Below are 21,148 nucleotides of genomic sequence, written 5' to 3'. Positions count from 1 at the left end.
TGGTCTTAAACTCCCGACCTCAGGTGATCTGCCCGCCGTGGCCTCCCAAAGTACTGGGATTACAGGCGTTTTTGTAGTCTGGGCCTCACTATGTTGCCCAGGCTGGTCTTGAACTCCTGGCCTTAAGTGATTCTCCCACCGTAGCCCTCCAAAGCACTGGGATTATAGGCATGAGCTACTTCTGCGCCTGGCCTGAATATTATTTTAATTTCTTAAGAACTTAGCAAAGCTCGTGATTTATATGTATACCCTATATGTAATCAATTTTATTAATTGATTTGCAGTTAATTACTTTAAAAAGAATATTAAGTGAGAGGTCTCTTATATGCTTTTAAACTAAGAGTTTTTGAGAGACTTCCATGCTCAAAATTGAGGGAGAAGAAAGGAGAATAAGATATAGCTTGCACTTGCTAAGAGTATTGGAGTCTCTTAGTGATAGATGTTTCCTTGGAGACAAGCTGTATTTTCAGTTAGACCAGAATGAGATCCTTGTGTGTGGGAAGAAAATGGTTTTCTTTTCTGGCAGCTTTCTTGGAAGAGAGAGAAGCAAAAAAACCCAACAACAACAACAACAAAAAACCCACAGAACCCCCAAACCAACACCCTTCCTCCGCCCCCCCCGCCCCCCCCAGAAAAAACCCACATTATTTGATCATTAATTGCTTTTGACTGTGTCAATCTAGAGCAAGGAGAGAGAAAAATCCAAACGGAAAGGCTTAGCGCCATGTTTTGATGGCCCCGCAGGGGTGATTCCTCTGCGCAGCACTTTCACACACTCTCATTCCAGTAGCAGTTTGCATTTGGAATTGAGAGAAACTTTTTTCAGTTAATGAATTACATTTGTTCCATTTCTCTCTCTCTCCAAAACCATTAAGTTCAGAAAAAGATTTGCATCCAACAGGACAAAATGTTTTTGTTTTTATTCCCTTCTTCGTTTAAGAGCTTAAGTAGAATGAGATCCTAGCTATCTAATTTATTTATGGTTTCAGTTGGCTATAATCTTCTTATTTCAGAGAAGGGCCATTTAGGTTAAGAAAAATGTTCTGCCAATTAAGGAAAATATTGTGGATTATTTTTAAAAATTAGAAACAGAAATTAATAAAAACTCATAATTCTGCCACTCAGATGCCACTGTTGTCATTTAGATATATTTCCATTTGTTCAGTCTTCTGTTCAGTTATTATTTATTTAGTAAATATTTATTTCCTGTTAAATGCTGGGAATTATTTTAGGTACTAAGGATATAGCAGTTAAAGTAGAAAAATGGTCCCTTTTCTTTTGTTTACTAACATACAAATACAAAGCTATAAATTTCCCTGTAAGCACTGGTTTAGCTGCATGCTACAAATTTTGATGGTATGTTTTCTTTGGCATTAGTTGAAAATATTTTCTAATTTCTCCTGTGATCTTTTTTATTTGATCCGTACACTAATTAGAAGTATGCTGTTTAATTTCCAAATATTTGAGATTTTCTTATATATCCTAATGGTATTTATTTCTAATTTTGTTGTGGTTAGGGAATGTATTCTGTATGATTTCAGTTTTAAATTTATTGAGATATGTCTTGTGTCCTTCCACATGGTCTGTCCTGGTAAATGTACCATCTGCCCTTGAAAACAGGATCTCTCAGCCATGCGTGGTGGCTCACGCCTATAATCCCAGCACTTTGGTAGGCTGAGGTGGGCGGATCACCTGAGGTTGGGAGTTTGAGACCAGCCTAGCCAACCAACGTGGTGAAACCTGTCTCTACTAAAAATACAAAAATTAGACGGGTGTCATGGCGCACGCCTGTAATTCCAGCTACTTGGGAGGCTGAGGCACAAAAATCACTTGAACTCGGGAGGCGGAGGTTGCAGTGAGCCAAGATTACACCACTGCACTCCAGCCTGGGTGACAAAGTGAGACTCTGTCTCAAAAAAAAAAAAAAAAGAAAGAAAGAAAAAGAAAACAGGATCTCTTAGTGTTAGAACTATTGACATTTTTGGATCAGATAATTCTTTGTTGTTGGGGATAGCCCTGTGCATTATAGGATATTAAGCAGCATCTCTGGCTTCTACCTGCTAAATGTCAGTAGCACCTCCCAAGATACAACATTGAAAAATGTTTCTGGACATTGTCAGATGTCTCCTGGAAGCCAAATTTCCCCTGTTGAGAACTACTGAGTTGAAAAGAATATTTGGCAGTTGTTGGGTGTAGCATTCTATAATCGTTAGATATGTTGGTTGATAAAGTTATTCAGATCCTTTATGTCTTTGTTGACTTTCCTGCTAGCTTTTCTGTCAGTTGCTGAGAAAGCATTAAAATATTTTTGTGGGATTGTCCTATTTCTCCTTTTAATTCTGTCAATTTTTGTTTTATGAATTTTTTGACTTTTTAAAAACAACTTTGGTGAGGTATAATTTACATGCCATAAAACCTATCTAGTTAGTGATTTTTTTTTTCTTTAAGTAATTTGCTGAGTTGTATAACCAGTACTATAACCTAGTTTTAGAAAATTTTCATCACACCAGTAAGATCCCTCATATCTGGCAGTTAATTCCTGTTCCGTTTGAGGTCACTACTAGTCTACTTTTTGTCTTTAGAGTTGTGCCTTTTCTGGATATTTCATGTAAATGGAATCATACAATATGTGGTCTTTTATGTATGACTTTCTTCACTTACATAACATTTTTGAGATTCAGTGGTGTTGTGGCATGTATCAGGAGTTTATTCCCTTTTACTGGTGAAACAGTGTTCCAGCTTCATGTTCCAGCTTCTGCGTTTCTCCCTCATGTGTTTTTGAGACTCTGTGGTGGGGACTCTCCATATTCGATTGTTGTGTTTTTCTGATAAGTTGATATTCTTATCATTAGGAAATGTCCTCTCTTATTTCTCTTAATAACTTTATCTTAAAATCTATTTTATTTGATATTAGCCCTCTACAAACTTATGCTAACTCTTTGCATAGTATGTCATTTTCCAACCATTTACTTTCAATCTGTGTCTTTATATATAAAGTTTAGCTCTTGTGGATGGCATACAAATTTGTATTGTCTTAAAAAAAATCCTTCATTCAATATTTGTCTCTTATTTGTAATTATTAGTCCATTAATGTTTATGGTAATTACTGGTATAGTTGGATTTTGTTTTCTATTATTTCCTCTATTTTTTGTTCTTCTGTTCCTCTTCTGTATTTTCTTTTAATTTTCCTCTTGATCTTTTCTGAGTATATTTTCGCATGCCTGTGTGTATTTTTAGTGATTTTGCTAGAGATTACAATAGACATTCTTCACTTTTCACAGTATCCTTACAGATAATGATACTATTTCACCTGAAATCTAGAAAGCATATAAATATATAGGTGTATATTCCCTCTGCTCCCACCCTACCTTGTTCTTTATGCTGTAGTTGTTATATGTATTACATTTATGTAGAATATAAATCCCACAGGACAGTGTTATGCGTTTTCCTTTAAAGAGGTGTGAATATTACACAAAAATTAAACGAGAAAAAGTCTTTTTTATTTGCACAAATATTTATCATTATTGATGCATTTTATACTCAAGGATCTGGATTTCAAACTGGTGTCATTTCTCTTTGGCTTAAAGAATTTCCTTTCACCTTCCTTGCGATGCAGGTCTGTTATATCAATGAATTCTCTTCATTTTGCCTTCATTCTTGAATGATCTGTTTATGGCACATAAGAAATCCAGGCTGATCACTTTTTTCTTTCAGCACATGAAAGATGTTTCACTGTCTTCTGGCCTCCATAGTTTCTGATGAGAGGTTAGCTGCCAATTGAACCATCCTCTTATCTTTTTTTTTTTTGGTCTAGATGTTTCAGATTTGCTTTTTATTTCTGGTTTTCAACAGTTTGCCTGTGAGGCACCTTGGCTGACCTTCTTTGTATTTATCCTGCTTGGTGTTGGTTGAATGTCTTGAGTCTATTAATGGATGTCTTTCACCAAATTTGGGAAATATTCAGCCTTTATTTTCTCAGTTCTACTGCCCTGTTCTCCCTTTTCTCCCCTTTTAGGACTCTGATTATATGTACAGTATTAGCTAAAAGATTCCTAAGTATCTGTTAATTTTTACTTCAGTCTTTTTTCTTTAGTCCTCATTGGGTGATTTCCATTGATCTGTCTTCATACTCACTTGTTTTTTCCTCTGTCACCTCCACTTTGTTGTTAAATTCATTCAATGTATTGTGTTTTTCAGTTCCGGAATTTCTATTTGATTCTTTTTTATTGTTTCTATTTCTCTACTGGAGTTTCACGTTTTTTGATCCATTGCGAGTATATTTTATTTTATTGATGATAGTTATAATGGCCTCTTTAAAATTCTTATCTGCTAATTCCAACATCTGGGTCATCCCAGGATTGGTCTCAGTTTTTTTTCTTTTAAGAATGTCTTAGGTAAGTCATTTGTCACATATTGTAACTTTGGATCTTATTCAGAACATTGAGAATGTTAAATGGCAGAGACACTGGATTCTGTTAGATTTCTTTTTTTTTTTTGAGATGGAGTCTTGCTCTGTTGCCCAGGCTAGAGTGCAGTGGTAAGATCTCAGCTCACTGCAACCTCCACCTCCCGGGTTCAAGCGATTCCCTTGCCTCAGCCTCCCAAGTAGCTAGGATTACAGGTGCCTGTCACCATGCCCAGCTAATTTTTGTATTTTTAGTAGAGACGGGGTTTCACTGTCTTGGCCAGGCTGGCCTCGAACTCCTGACCTAGTGATCCACCTGCCTCCACCTCCCAAAGTGCTGGGATTACAGGTGTGAGTCACTACGCCCAGCCAGATTCTGTTAGTTTTCTTTAATGCATATTGAGTTTCTTTAGGTTTAACAGGCACTTATCTTGGTTGGATCCAAACTATTCACTATGTTTCTTGGGTGACAGCTTGAATTTTGGGTGGCAGCCATTTTGTTAATAGCCAAGTTGCTTTGTGTGTATTCCATGCATGGGTGGATCAGGGGCCAGCCACATGTGGGCAGGGTTGGAGATACCCTCTTTCCTTTTTTTCCAGTGGGCATGGTTTCCCAGATTTAGTCTTCCGGCTTGCAGACCGGGAAGACTGCGTTTCCCCCTCAGCACCCCCAGCTACAGGCCATGAAACCATGAACTTGTTGTGTACGGCTATCCTTCTCCAAGTGTGGACTCCCCATGTGCTTGCTTGTGTTCACTCTCCAGTGCCTTCAGGTAGCTGCTTTTAGTTTTTGGTTATGTGAGTTTATAGTTTCTAGTTTTCTGGAGAGTATTGGTGTGCTAGGATCTTAGTTACTATGGAAGCCAGTCTTTTGAACTTTCATTTTAGTGAGGGGGAGATGGACAGTAAACATATAAAAGTAAAACATATAAAAGGATAAGTAGTTGTATCAGTAATCTATTGCTTTGTCACAAACCACCCCAAAACTCTGAGCCTTAAACTATCATTTATTATTATAACTCATGCAATGGTGGGTTGGCTTGTGGTCGACTGGTCTAGGCTGGACTCGGCTGAACTTGTGTATTTGTAGTTCAGCTAGCCCACTCACATGTCTGCAAGATCATTAGGGGTTTTATTCTAGATTGGGCTTGGCTGGATTGCCTTAGTTAGGACAGCTTTCCTCCATGGATCTCTCCTCTTTCTGGAAGCAGCAGGCTAGCCTGGGATTATCCTTCTTATGGTGATGCAAGAGAACAGTTTCACAAATGCTTGTTCTGGCTTCTGCTGGTAACTTGCCTTCTAGCATCCCACTGGCCAAGGCAAGTCACATGGTCGCACTCAGACTCAAGGGTGGCAAAACATAATCACCTCTTGATGAGAGTATCTGTGAAGCCATATGACAAAGAAGCCAATAGAGGCAATGGTGAGGATTTGGGGCTACTAATGCGTTCTACCATGGCAGAAATAAATGGCATTAAAAAATTAAAACAGGATGGTAGAGAATGCCAAGGGAGGGGATGCATGTGTGTAAGTATAAAGATGCCTTTTTTTTTAAATACAAAATTGGAATTAAATTATATATAGTTGTATAACCTACTTTTTCATTTCATATGATAACCACAATGTAGAAAGCCATTCCCAACTTTTTGAGCATTTTAGGCCACTTAAAATTTTTTACTGCTTCCTAATTTATTGAGTCCTTACTTTTTAAAGCACTTCACATGTACTATCTTATTTCCTCCTTACAACAGTTTTATGAGATAGACACTCTTGCTGTCCCCACTTTACAGATGAGGAAACAGAGGCTGAGTAACTAGCCTGAAGCTATCGACTTTATAAGTGGCAGAGACAGGATACAGATCTGGGCGATACCCATTCTTGTGTCTCAGTATCCATTCCCGTGTGTACTTTTTTTTTTTTTTTGAGACAGGGTCTCACTCTGTCACCCAAGCTGGAGTCAGTGGCGCAATTTCAGCTCACTGCAACCTTTGCCTCACGGGTTCAAGCAATTATCCTGCCTCATCCTCCCAAATAGCTAGGGTTACAGGCACGTGCTGCCATGCCTGGCTAATTTTTTGTATTTTTAGTAGAGACGGGGTTTCACCATGTTGGCCAGGATGGTCTTGAACTCCTGACCTCAAGTGATCCACCTGCCTCAGCCTCCCAAAGTGCCGTGATTGCAGGCGTGAGCCACCATGCCTGGCTCCCGTGTGTGCCTCTGAAAGTATAAAAGAGAGCATCCACATCTCTGAATATTTCTTCAGATAACTTCTGGAATTTTGGGTCATAGGGTAGTTGTCACACTTTAAAAGGAATGTTGTTTTCATTTTGCTGCTAATTGACTGAGCACCTGAAGGTTGTTGCCAACTGTTCCTGCTACTCCGGGAACAAGGTAGTAAAACCCCAGGGTTGTCAGTGAATTACTGGAAAGTAAGCACTTACTCAGTGACCTTTGAGATATATGAGATCCAGAATTAGTGTGGGGTGAGCTGTTGAAGGCTGAGAGACAGCTGGGGCCACTGAACCAGCTCCGCTGAGAACTGCCCACAGTATGGCGGGCCTGTGTGAGCCCAGGCTCCAGGCCAGCCCCAGGTCTGGTCATTGTCATGGACAGCACAGGGCTCTGCATGTGATGACCACTTCCTGGCCAAAGAACAGCTTTATGTGTGGTCAGTGTGATTCTGCAGCCCATTGCCTGTCAGGCTCCCTGGCCCACCACACGGTTTGAATGATGGGGCAAGGGAGAAAGGGAGTGATTTCAAGGGACTGGCAAAAAGTGGAAACAGCTCAACAAGGGATGGTCATCTGGGTGATAGATTTTGTAAGTCTCTTGTCCTTTTTCCATTTCCATTTTTTATCACTCTGCAATCTGGGCTATATGGATATTTAATACTCCCTACTTTGAAACAATGGGAGAAATGAATGGAGAGGGAGAGAAATCTGGTTGAGTTTTAACTATTAAAAGCTGTGAGTCAAAACTGGGATAGGGATGAGGTTAAATTGAGAATTTGGGATTTTCTCTAGATTGGGTTGCTTTTGTGGTAATTGGGTGCCAATGAGTATACATGTCCATGCAGGACTTTAACTGCAGTTATGGTTTTTATTGCAGTCAGTGATTACCTATACATATTCAAAGTGTTATCTACTACATATTTCATGCCTAATGTATTTTTTCCTGTTTTTGTTTCAGGTTAGTAGCAAAGATGAAGATTTTCTTGACCTTTCTGTTGATGTGGAGCAGAATACATCCATTACCCACTGTCTAAGGTAACCTTATGAACTCTGAGGCAGTGTGAGCTTTTGATCAGGCTTGTAGCTAAGTGGGAGAGAAAATCCTGTATTTCTTCAGGACATAATCTTCCCTCCTCTTAAACCAATATGATCGTATTATTTGCTATCTCTCCTTTCCCAAGAGAGATTATGTGGTCTGGAGAAGAGTCCCACTGAGAAAAAAGAGCATAAAATAGAAGTAATTGGTTGTTAAATTTAAAAATAAAATGTTACTCTTTAATGCAGATGTAGGCTTTGGTCTTCATCAATCAGTGTTGCTCTTTCTTACACACACACACACACACACACACACACACACACACACACACACACAGTCTCTCTCTCTCTCTCATACAATTAAGTTAATAAAGGCTATAGATGCCTACGATTACTCTTTTTGTAAGATAATCTATTTTATTATTTTAAATATTATGCACTTTGGGCTGAGAACTAATGAGGGAGTTGCCTGTTCCTCCATCTTTTAAGCATTCTATGGAGATCATCCATGGAAAGAAATTCTTTCTCATGAGGGTGAAGAGAAGATAAGGAGCCCTGAGTGTAACAGTAATGTTTGCCCAGGTTTACTGTAGACATTTTTATTGACTTGTGCATTGAAAATGTGCTCAGAGTTGTTGTAAAGACGTAATTCCCTTTGAGCCCCTCACTCCCTTCTGCCTTTCTTCCTTTCAACAGGAGGCCATGAGTGCTTATAATTTGCCTGGTTGTGTTATAGACACTGGGGATAGAGGAGTGAACCTGACAAGGCCTGTGCTTTCACAGCACTTGCATTCTAGTGGGAATGCATAGACAGTGATCATTGCTTTGAAGGAAATAAAACAAGTCTGAAGAGTGGCTGGTAGTGGAGGTGCCTGTGTAGACCAGGTGGTCAGCATGGGCCTCCCCAAGGCTTGGGGTGTTCCAGCAGGGTGTCAGAGACATTGTTATAGTATCATAATTTTTATGAGTAAGGGCCAGATGACAGAACCTTTATTTCAGGAGCTCAGGTTACTTGGAACCTTTTAGAAGAATAGATTAAAGGGATTTGGCTGTGGTGGTTGCAGTTAGAAAGCCATCTTTCAGGGAAAAGGCACCAACAACAGCTTGGAAGAGCTTCTTGGTTCATCTGGGTGTAATGTATTGTGTGAGCTGGGGGCTGATTGTGTTCCCATTTCCCAGGGCTCTGAGAGTTCCCCACCCTGGCACTGATAGTTACCTGAGTGCTTCCTATCGGTTTGGCTTTTCTGCTTGTGTCCAGGTGTCTAGGACAAGTTTGTAATTTCTTTGTTTGCAAAGAGTTTTATAGGCCATGATGGCCTCTTTTTTCTTCTGAATGTTTCTGTTTACAGCATGAGTTTCTGTATTAGTCCATTCTCAGACTGCTATAAAGACATACCTGAGACTGGGTAATTTATGGAGAAAAGAGGTTTGATTGACTCACAGTTCTGCAGGCTGTATAGGAGGCCTGGCTAGGGAGGTCTCAGGAAACTTACAATCATGGTGGAAGTGAAAGGGAAGCAGCCACAGGACAGAGAGAGAGCAAAGGGGGAAGTGCTACACACTTTTAAACCCCCAGATCTCATGAGAACTCACTGACTATCTTGAGAACAGCAAGGGGGAAATCTGCCCTCATGATCCAGTCACTTCCTACCAGGTACCTCCCCCAACATTGGAGATTACAATTCAATATGAGATTTGGGTGGGGACACAGAGCCAAACCATATTATTCCGCCCCTGTTCCCTCCCAAATCTCATGTCCTTCTCACATTTCAAAACCAATCATGTCTTCCCAGCAGTCCCCCAAAGTCTTAACTCATTCCAGCATTAACTCAAAAGTCCAAGGCCAAAGTCTCATCAGAGACAAAGCAAGTTCCTTCTACCTATGAGCCTGTAAAAGAAAAAACAAGCTAGCTACTTCCAAGATACAATGGGAGGTATAGGCATTGAGTAAGTGCTCCCATTCCAAAAGGGAGAAATTGACCTAAACAAAGGGGCTACAGGCCCCATGCAGGTCTGAGACCCAGCAGGGCAGTCATTAAATCTTAAAGTGCCAAAATAATCTCCTTTGACTCCATGTCTCACACCAGGGCACACTGACACAAGGGGTGGGCTCCCAAGGCCTCAAGCAGCTTCACCCCTGTGGCTTTGGAGGAGCCCTTGCAGGTGCTTTCACAGGCGGGAATTGAGTGCCTGTAGCTTTTCCAGGTGCACAGGGTGGGCTGTTGGTGGATCTACCATTCTGGGGTCTGAAGGGCAGTGGCCCTTTTCTCACAGCTCCACTAGGCAGTGCCCCAGTGGGGACTCTGTGTGGGGGCTTCAACCCCATATTTCCCCTCTGCACTGCCCTAGTAGAGGTTCTCCATGAGGGCTCCGCCCCTGCAGCAGACTTCTGTCTAGACAGCCAGACATTTCCATACATTCTCTGAAATCTAGGTGGAGGCTTCCAAACTTTAGCTTTTGCTTTCTGCACACCCACAGGCCCAACACCGCATGGAAGCTGCCAAGACTTAGGGCTTGCATGCTCTGAAGCAACAACCCAAACTGCACCTTGGTGCCTTTTAGCCATAGCTGGAGCTGGAGTGGCTAGGGTGTAGGCTGCCATGTCCTAAGGCTGCATGGTGCAGTGGAGGCCCTAGGCCTGACCTGTGAAACCATTTTTCCCTCTGTGAGAAAACATTTTAAATGTTTTGTTTTCAAGGCATCATAAATCTAAGTACTGTCAGCCAGCCTGTGGTTGTGACAAACTGCACAGCTCATGGCACCTAGAAAGTCACTGTAAGTGAACAGGATATAGAGGAGGGGTCAGCACATAAAAGGGAAGAAAGTTTTGTTATTGGGAAATTGAAACTTAAGCAGGGAAGGGGACTGGGGTATGACCTTATGAGGGAATAATGAAACTTAGGCAATGTCCGGGAAGATTGTAACCCCATAGTATTCAACCATTGAGGACCTGGGGGAGGGACTTGTGTGCTAGGAGATAAATTAGCTACTGAAATTAGCTGCTGTACTTGCCCCTGGTGTGCCTGCCTACCAGACATCCGATCTTGCAAGACCACCGTTAAAAGTCTTGTTTCCACTGTTCTTTGTGACTCTAAGTCCATTCTTTGGGTTTGGATGGGTGAGTGTGTTTCTCACACCTCTTAGGCCTCCAAGCCTGTGATGAGAGGGGCTGCTGTAAAGGTCTCTGAAATTTCCTGGAGGCATTTTCCCATTGTCTTGGCTATTAACATTTGGCTCTTCTTTACTTATGCAAATTTCTACAGCCTTGAATTCCTCCCTAAAAATGGATTGTTCTTTTCTGCAGCCCATGGTTGGGCTGCAAATTTTCCAAACTTTTATACTCTGCTTCCCTTTTAAATATAAGTTCTAGTTTCAGGTCATATCTTTGTTTATGCAAACGAGCATAGACTTAGAAACAGCAAGAACACATCTTAAACACTCTGCTACTTAGAAATTTCTTCCACCAGATACCCTAAATCATGTCTTTCAAATTCAAAGTCCCAGAGATCTCTCGAGCAGGGGCACAATGCTACAAATCTCTCTGCTAAAGCATAGCAAGAGAAGGAAGGGTGGGCTCTTGCTTGGCCCCTTTCATGGTTTAATTTGGATTGCATTTTTGAGGATTTGTTTTTACTTCAATTCCCAATAACTTCCTTATTTCCATCTGTTACTTCCTCAGCCTGGAATTCACTGTCCATGTCACTATCAGCATTTTGGTCACAACTATTCAAGTCTCTAGGAAGTTCCAAACTTTCCCACATCTTCCTGTCTTCTTCTGAGCCCTCCAAACTGTTCCAACCTCTGCCCCGTTACCCAGTACCAAAGTTGCTTCTACATTTTCAGGTATCTTTATAGCAATGTTCCACTCTTGGTACCAATTTTCTATATTAGTCTGTTCTCACACTGCAGTAAAGACATACTGGAGACTGGGAAATTTATGGAGAATAAAGGTTTAATTGGCTCACAATTACACAGGCTATACAGGAGGAAACTTATAATTGTGGCAGAAGGTGAAGAGGAAATGCATCATCTTCATATGGTGGCAGGAGAGAGAGAGTGAAGGGAGAAGTGCTACATACTTTTAAACAGCCAGATTTTGTGAGAACTTACTATCACAAGAACAGTAAGGGGAAATCCACCACTGTGATCAAATCACCTCCCACCAGGTCCCTCCCCCAACATTAGGAATTATAATTCAACATAGGATTTGGGTGGGGACACAGAGCCAAACAATTATCAGTTCCTAACGTTCCGGTGAAAAGAAGCCATTTTTTATTTCCTAAGGTTTTATGATCACAGGTCGTGGAAAACGTTAAGGGTGTACCACCATTAGTTTTTGATGAGGGAATGGGAGAAGGCCATTATATGCCCATTCTCCTCCTTGGTGAGAATTTGGAGTTAGGGAGGTTGGCTACATTCCCTCTTTTCCAGGAATTACTTGAACTGTTCAAAAGGGCAGGTGGCAGTGGCTGTAGATTTGAGATCAGCCAGGTGAAGTGTTAAGTGACTGGTGATAATTTCAACCTTTGGGAAACCTTGTTATAAGAAATAGAACTGAAGTTTAGGTTTCCATAATTTTTTTTCCTGGAGAAATGTGTATATTGGTTATCCATACCTGGTGAAGTCAGGCTAGAGGCACTTGGAAATGTTCAGGCTAGGGTGGGTGGATATAAAGTAGACTCTGAATGCCTTTTAAACATTCGACTCTGTCTTATTGCACTGTGCAGGCTGATATCTCTGAAGTGCCTCCCACTCCCTTGTTTTACATCACACCTAAACTAGACCTTGACCAACTCGGCTATACCTGCCCTAACATGCGTGTGAGATGTCACCTCTACAGCAGAAAGAGAAGCCTGCCAGGTGTTGCCACTCACCACTCAGAGTTCTGTGATGGGAGAAGGACCTGCGGGAGAAAGATGCAGGGAGCAAATTATGCCAGTGGAGTCGTTAGCTTTCTCTGTCTCTGAGACAAAAGAGAAGGAAGGGTGGGCTCTTGCTTGGCCCCTTTCATGGTTTAATTTGGATTGCATTTTTGAGGATTTGTTTTTTAAACTAGAATTATGAATTTTCTTCTCTAATGTTATGTCTGCATTTCTCTTCTGATATGTTTCTTTCATTTCGATAACTTTAAAAAATAAAAAATTAAGCTAAAATGGTGGGGTTTGAATGTAAGATCTCTGGCACCTTCTTCCAGAAAGTTTTTAGGTGGTGAATTATAATGCATTTTCACTGAACTTTTGTTCCAGAGAAATGATATAAATAGTGTTTAAATTCAGGATATAGATCTGGAGAAACCATTAAGTTTGTGTGGTAGCTGAGCTATAATTCTAATACTTCAAACCTCAGTACTGTGTCTTAGGCAGAGTAAGCCATTTGTGTCATAGGAGAATACTGAGAAAGAAAGATGTTTTTTCCTTGTGAAAAGTTCAGGACTGACCTCAGGCAAAAACTTAAACTATGTGAAGTTTATCTTAATTATCCTTGCATGACCTTTTTGGTTATTTTTGTCTTCCACTTGAGTGCCTTAGACCCTCCCCATGACTCCTTCCCAGAATCTCCTCTTTCTCCTCCAAATGCTCAGTGCTCTAAAACCACCTTCCCTTTCCTCTATCTTCCTCTCATTTTAAATTCCCATTCTCCCAGTGCCGACAATATCCCCAGGTTATTGGGAAGCATTGGAGTAATGACTCTCTGCCTTTACATTGGCATTTTGGCAGCACATTGGAAGATTTAAGAACAATAATGCCTGGGTTCCACCTGGAGAGATTCTGATGTAATTGAATAGAGGGAGAGTCGGGGGTGGAGGGGTGTGGGATTGGACATTGGGATTGTGTTTAAAGCTCCCCAGATGATTCTAATGAGCAGCCAGGCGAGCAGGAGGAGAACCACTGCACTAGATTCTAGAATAAAACTTCCCAACTGGTGAGCCAGGGAAAATGGGTTAGATGTATTCATCTCGGTTCCTGGGAGGCTAGGAGGGCCTGGCAGTGCCAGAGCCCCATGGCCAGCCATAGGAGCAGCCTCGTCAGTATATCCTACTGTGTTTCTCATGGTAGTATTTCTGTGTGATCATGACATGGAAATTATCAGGAAGTGTTACTTGAGGATTTTTAATATCGATTTTAAATTATTGTGATGAGTGAAAAAGATTTTAATTGAAAATATATCAAAGATAGACATTAACTTGGACACGATAGCTGTGTTTACAATAAATGATAGCCTTCCCCAAAAAGAGTCTTTCTCCATTTTTTAAGTTTTAAAATACTTGCATAAGGCTTTAGTGCCTTTTTTGTAAAAGCATGCATTTCTTATTAGATTTGTTCCCAAAGTGTATTTTCTTTCTTCTCTTTCTCTCCTTCCCTCCTTCCTTCCTTCCTGAGAATGGAGGAAAAAGTAGAACAAGGAGTTTGATCTATAACTGACTGTGAACCATCAATTGAGATAACTCACTACTTTTGGAGCAGCCCTATATTAGTCCATTCCCACGTTGCTATAAATAAATACCTGAGACTGGGTAATTTATAAAGAAAAGAGGTTTAATTGGCTCATCGTTCTGCATGGTGTTGGCATCTGCTTGGCTTCTGGGGAAGCCTCAGGAAATTTACAATTATGGCAGAAGGTGAAGGGGGAACAGACACATCACACAACTGGAACAGAAGCCAGGGGTTGGAGGAGGGGCTAGACACTTTTAAATGGCCAGATCTTGCAAGAACTCAACCACGATGTATGGCGAGGACATCACTGGGAGGATGGTGCTAAACCGTTCATGAGAATTCTGCCCCCATGATCCAGTTACCTTCTACCAGGTCCTACCTCCAACATCGGGGACTACAGTTGAATATGAGATTTGGGTGGTGACACAGATCCAAACTATATCAAGCCCCAAAGTGTATTTTTAAGTAATATTTTATTGCTGCTCTGCCTCTTTTTAAAGCAATACAAAGAATTTTATGTTTTTCTCACAACCTCTGCTCTGTGCTTTGATAATTTATCCCAAGTGTGGGAGAGAGCAAGTGCCCCTCTGTCTTTCTCATTGAAGAGTTTCCTACACCACTGTTGCCCATTTTTGTTCTAACAGGTATAGAGCATTAACTGACAGCTGCTCTGCCTCAGCATTTACTGCTGGGGTCCTTCCCTTCTTCTAATTTGCCTTCATTTTCTAATTCGCAACTCATGGATGCCCTAAGAGCATTACTCTGTCAGCGACCTTCTTTGTAAAATGGGTCTTTACATTAGGTATTAACTTCTGCTCTATTTCCACCTGTCTGGGTGTACAAATCAAATAACTTTTTGGAAAAAATAAGAATGAGTAGGAATGAATGATTCCCTGTTTGTTGCTGGCCTTTCTTTGGCTATTGTGACCCTTTAGCTTGGTAGTACAACTTGTCCACAGTAGACATTGGGAGGATATGAAGCTCCATAACGCCCATACTCACCTCCCTGCCTCTGGCTCCCTGGTTCCACTCCAGTCAATCCCATGCAGCCAAAACAAGATTCCACAGCACTTACTCAATTGAAGTATTCAACCAGCTAAGTATGAGTTTGTTTTATATACCACGTACTTGAAATCTGAAAGTTTAGTACATTTGCACTCTAATGGCTTTCTTGCCTTTTAGCCCTCTCCAATCCCCCCTCTACCATGCTGTCAAAAGTGGAATTTCCAAAAAGCACTACCTGATTATGTCTTTTCTTTGTTGAGACTGTTGGTTAGTGTTCATGCTGGTGTCTTGGTAGCGTATTCCAGGCTGTGTGACTTGCTGCCTGATATGATTTGGCTGTGTCTGCACCCAAATCTCATTGAATTGTAATAATTCCCACGTGTTAAAGGAGGGGCCAGGCAGAGATAATTGAATCATGGGAGCAGTTTTTCCCATACTGTTCTCGTGGTAGTGAATGAGTCTCACAAGATCTGATGGTTTTATAAATGGGAGTTCCCCTGCACATGCTCTCTCTTGCCTGCTGCCAGGTAAGACATGACTGTGCTCCTCCTTTGCCTTCTGCCGTGATTGAGAGGCCTCCCCAGCTATGTGAAACTGTGAGTTCGTTAAACCTCTTTTTCTTTATAAATTACCCAGTCTCAGATGTGTCTTTGTTAGCAGCATGAGAACAGACTAATACACCGCTGCTGCTATTCCCTACCTCCAGGCCTCTGCACTGCAGTGTTCTCTCTCTGGAGTCATTGACTCTTATTTGCTTGTTCACCTGGCACACTTTCCCTCTTTCTCTGTGCTTTCTCCTGGACTTTACACCTGCTTCTGTCTTTGTTGGTTCATTCATTCAACCAACAAATATTAATGCGTTCCATTGTGTGTCGTGCTGGGGATATAGGAATGACAAGCGCACTGCCCACATAGAGGGGAAGCAAGTAATCAAATGAACAGAAGATTGGTTTCAGATGCTGGGAAGAAATAAGACGGCAATGTGATAGGGGCTGGATAGGCTTGGACAAAGTGGCCAGAGAAGTTTTCTCCAAAGAGGGGATGTTTAGGCTGAGTGCTGAACAACCATGTTAGCCAGCCATGGAAGCTTCTGGGAGGAAGCTCTCAGTGCTGAGAAAATAGCACCTGCAAACACCCTAAGGTAAGAAGAGGATATCCCAGGGCCAGTGTGACTGAAGCAGAGAGGAGGCAGGGTGGATAAGTGCAGTGGAAACTGCTGGAGGGTTTCAGCAGGGGAATCATGTAATACTTTTTATTGAAGCTGCACTGATCGTTTCATGTTGTCAGTGGTTCATTTGCACGCATCTCTGTTGAAGTGTGAACCGTATGAGGGCAGTTATTCTCTGTGGATCCCCAGAATCTAGCCCAGAGGACTGGCAGGAAACATTTGGGGACTTAATGAATGAAAGAATCCGTGTTTTCTTTTGATGTGTTCTGTGTAAGTGGTAGAATCACCTAACACATTTTAAATAACATTTTATGTTTAATAAAATCTGGTCATTGTGGTGCTAGGACACTCTGTGAACAAGGAAATGTCCCAGAATTTTTCAAAACTGTAGGGTGTTAGTCCAGATGTTCTTTTCAGCCCTTGAAGCAGTACCACAGAAATGTTAAGTAGAATCTCGATGGCTGGAAAAGAATGAAAAACCATGACATTTAAAAAATAAAAACCATAAGTAGCAGAGTAGAACCTCAAGATAAGGCAGATACACATATGACAAACACAGTGGCTTTTGTTCTCCAAAGGGGGCAGGCAAAAGTTCATATCCTCTGGCAGGGGAGCAGTGGGGAGCAATGGTTGGTAGGAGGTGGTCATTTGATTAATTCAGGATTTCTTTAGTTCAGTAAGAGGGCAGTTTTGTATATGGTTTAAATTTCATTATCTTTACTTTCGTGCTCTTTGAAAATATGGACTACCAGAGAAATACTGTTTTTCATTAACTACACAATAATGTCACCTTGCATATTACCTGATTTCCTTTTTCGACCTAAGTTTTAGTGTTTATGGTGAGCTTTTACTCAACAGCATTTTTCTATTATGATTTTAGTTTCTACCTTATAGTTATTCACCATTAAATCATGAGGTTTTTTTCTGAATCCAGTTGGAAACCCTAATTTGTATCTGCCTTTATATATCCCATAAATAAAACTATATTTGAATCTCTCATGGTAAATTCATGATTTGATGTAAAGAACATGTCTACTATCATAATGGCACCCAGTCTTCTTTTTATTTATCCTGTAGTTTCTCTTCCATGCTAGTTTTAAGTAGGGTTTTTTTTTTATTACTTCTCCCATTTTTATTTAAAAATTACCCTACAGGTTAATTGAGGGATTTAAAACATGGTATACCAAGTAGATTTGGACATTTTTTAAAGATGAAAATATTTTCCTCTACAGAGACTTCAGCAACACAGAAACACTGTGTAGTGAACAAAAATATTATTGTGAAACATGCTGCAGCAAACAAGAAGCCCAGAAAAGGTAGGTAAAGATTTAGCTCAGGGTTATCGTTGTGTGGTGAGAAGGTTCCAGACTGTGGGGCCCAGTAGGGTTGGCTTTGAATCAATCTCAGCTTCCTGGGCTTGTAGCCGTGGAACCTTGGGGAAGTCAATTACCCTCCTCACCAGTGAAACTGGGATAAGAACGCTGACCTTGGAGAGGACAACTTGGAGAGTTGTCTGTCCGATTGTTTACTTATTTGTTTATTCATTCAGTCATTCAGCAAATATTTGTTGAGCCCTGCCGTGTGCCAGATACTATGCTAGATAAACAAGTAATGATTAAATGTAATCACTATTCTCTTGAGATTAAAGGTAAATTATATAAATACTTAGCAGAGTATATAACACATAGTGGACACCCAATATTATTTTTGTTTGTATTGCTTAAACATTGGGACCTCTTATTTAGAGACAGAAGTTTAAAAAATATATATCATTTCATAAGGACGCATGAGGAAATTATTAACACATCAGTTATAAGCATAGGTGATTAGAGGCTGGGCGCAGTGGCTCACACCTATAATCCCAGCATTTTGGGAGGCCGAGGAAAGCCAATCATTTGAGGTCAGGAGTTTGAGACCAGCCTGGTCAACATGGCGAAACCCGGTCTCTACTAAAAATACAAAAATTAGGTGGGTGTGGTGATGGGCGCCTATCGTCCTAGCTACTCGGGAGGCTGAGGCAGGAGAATCACTTGAACCCAGGAGGCAGAGGTTGCAGTGAGCTGAGATCGCACCACTGCACTGCAGCCTGAGTGACAGAGTGAGACTCCGTATCAAAAAAAAAAAAAAAAAAAAAAAAAAAAAAGAACAGGTGATAAGAAAGTAAGTTATTGCACCATCTTTTCTGCACACCAGACAGTTACAGCTCTTGGAAAATCTGGAATAACCAGTTGTTCCCCATTAATCTGCTCCTACAAGCCAGGAAAGTTGCCATTTCAGTCATCCTGCAAAGGCTTCCGTGAGTTAAATCTATCTTGTCAGTGGTCTGGAGTATTCAAGGCAGCTGGCAGATGCTCAGTACTGCTGTCTAAAACCCTCAGGGGTTTAGACCTGAGGTTGAGATCATTTCTCTGCCCAGCCTTCCCAGGCTTTCACTCCAAACATGTACACTTTTCTTTGCTGCAAAACTTACAGATGGTTAGTCACTGTAGCAGGCAGGCCTCAAGGAGGTAGGTAGATATCTTTTGTTAGTAAAGAAGGTCACTCACGTCTGCCCCCCATCCTTATAACCGCAGTCTGCCTAAGACTGGCCTTGGGTCTTCCTTTGTGGCATTAAGATGTTTTTCGTTCAGCCCTGGGGAGTTTATACATTACAATGTCATGTGTTCCTGTAAAATATGGGGTTCCCCATAATTCTTATTTCTCTAGTGTTGTTTTACTTGCTTATTTGTATGAACAGGGCTTTTCCTTAATAGATTCCTTAAAACTATTCTTTTAAAATTTGTCCTTTTCACATACTATGCATTAAAAATGTATGCAAACTAAACGGCATTTACACGTAATTCAGTACATTCATGGAATGGGGGCCTGGAAGATAACTGGAAGACCCGTTATTCTAGCAGTATACTCTGCATAAACTGTTATCTTTGTGACTTTTTACTGAGGAATGATCAGTTACTAGGTGACTTTTTACTTTTTTTTTGTGACTTTTTACTGAGGAATGATCAGTTACTAGGTGAACGATCACCTAGTAAAAAACCTTTCTATGTTTATATAAGTTTGGGAAGTCCAACATCAAACAACAGAACAATTCCTTTACTGCAGGATTTCTCAAAATCTTCAGTGTGGTAATGTACACTTAGGATCTTCAAAGCAGAAAGTAGCATCGTCCAAACTTACTTAGCCACAGAAACATCACATCTGTTAACATCTCCAGTGCTCTCATGCACCCAGTTTGCAAAATGTAGCCCTAAACCAACCCCTGCATTTTATAAATGAGGAAACTGAGAGCTAGAGAAGGGAAGTGACTTGCCCAAGATCACAAGGGTCGGAATGAGAGTGAGCCTGGCACGCTTGGTGTCCCAGTGCCCAAGAGTGTGTGTCAGAAGCATCCATCTCCTGCCAGTCCTCGGAACCTGTAAGTCCAGCAGTCGGCACCGTCTACCTTGTCCTCCTCCCATCTTCCTGTTCTCAAAAGCTCTCAACCCACCTCTCCATCATCTGAGGGGGTAGACTGTCCAAGTATCATTTCTCTCTGGAAGGCACAGGGCAGTGGTGGAGAACAATTGCACAACCTATTTTTATTTGTACAAAAATTCTGAAACATCTCCTTTCAACAAATAGACACACACCGTTGTACATTTCTCCTGCTGGGATGCTTCTGGGAGCCAGGGATGTAGGTTAAATCAGCTCTATATAAGCCAACATACTTTTATCCTTGCAAACTGTTTGGTTGTTTGCTGGTTTGAAGTTGGATAGAACTTCCTCTTATTCTGTTTGGGCAGGTGACAGTGTATTCTCTTCCCCTAACAGGTGTTGGGTACAACTGATTTTCTATTTCATGGTTTCTTAGGATGAGGGTAAAAAAGCTGCCCATGATCTTGGCCCTGCACCTAAAGCGGTTCAAGTACATGGAGCAGCTGCACAGATACACCAAGCTGTCTTACCGTGTGGTCTTCCCTCTGGAACTCCGGCTCTTCAACACCTCTAGTGATGCGGTGAACTTGGACCGCATGTATGACCTGGTTGCTGTGGTCGTTCACTGTGGCAGGTAAGGGCAAGACTGGAAGCAGACATACAGGGTAAGTGTAAGGGTTGCCCCTTTGCTGAAGTATATCCAGCTGCACCTTTCCTGGGCCGTGGCACTCAGTACTTTTGGGATATCTTCCAAACTCTTACTGATCATCACAAAAAATATGTAAACATGCCTGCAGACACATAAAATAAAGAGCATTCCAATAATGAAAATCTAAGTGTTCTATCATGAGAGAAATCACTTAATAAATCTCCTTTGCATGGAAATGATGGTTATGAGGAATTTGAAATAACATGGAGAAATGTCTATGCTATTATTTTAATTTTTAAAAAGCCAAGTTGCATTTATAGTATGATCTCAAAAGTATTTTAAGATGTGTAAATAAAGACTGGAAGCAGTGGATCAAATTTAATATTTTTTTGGCACTTTGAGTGATTAAAAATATATTCTCAAAAATATTCTTTGTTATTTTTATTCTTTCCCCAACATTCTGTAATAAGTATATAATCAGAAAAAAAGATAAGAGAGAGAAGGCCTCTAGATATGGAAAGGCAAAGCATTTTGCCGAAATCCTTTGAGCAGATTTTTTTTTTTTTTTTTTTTTTTTTGAGACAGAGTCTCGCTCTGTCCCCCAGGCTGGAGTGCAGTGGCACGATCTCGGCTCACTGCAAGCTCCGTCTCCTGGGTTCAGGCCATTCTCCTGCCTCAGCCTCCCGAGTAGCTGGGACTATAGGCGCCTGCCACCGCGCCGGCTAATTTTTTGTATTTTTAGTAGAGACGGGGTTTCACCGTGGTCTCGATCTCCTGACCTTGTGATCCGCCCGCCTCGGCCTCCC

At 41.1% G+C, this 21,148-nt stretch overlaps 2 protein-coding genes across 3 annotated transcripts in view; both read left to right on the top strand.

The window, feature by feature from the left end:
- Nucleotides 1-21,148, top strand: part of SCFD2 (sec1 family domain containing 2) — an 807,609-nt gene that overhangs the window by 748,085 nt on the left and 38,376 nt on the right. The window lies entirely within an intron of this gene.
- USP46 (ubiquitin specific peptidase 46) overlaps nucleotides 1-21,148 on the top strand; it is a 73,015-nt gene that overhangs the window by 41,530 nt on the left and 10,337 nt on the right. For both annotated transcript variants that reach the window (XM_050790603.1, XM_050790604.1), the window contains 3 exons: nucleotides 7,596-7,672; nucleotides 17,512-17,595; nucleotides 20,130-20,327. In XM_050790603.1, the coding sequence (XP_050646560.1) occupies nucleotides 7,596-7,672; nucleotides 17,512-17,595; nucleotides 20,130-20,327 (359 nt within the window). The remainder of the gene's footprint in view (nucleotides 1-7,595; nucleotides 7,673-17,511; nucleotides 17,596-20,129; nucleotides 20,328-21,148) is intronic.

The sequence above is a fragment of the Macaca thibetana genome, chromosome 5 (assembly GCF_024542745.1).
Source record: "Macaca thibetana thibetana isolate TM-01 chromosome 5, ASM2454274v1, whole genome shotgun sequence".
NCBI lineage: Eukaryota > Metazoa > Chordata > Mammalia > Primates > Cercopithecidae > Macaca > Macaca thibetana.
Note: the sequence above shows the minus strand (reverse complement) of the source record. Positions and strands in the feature narration are given on the sequence as shown.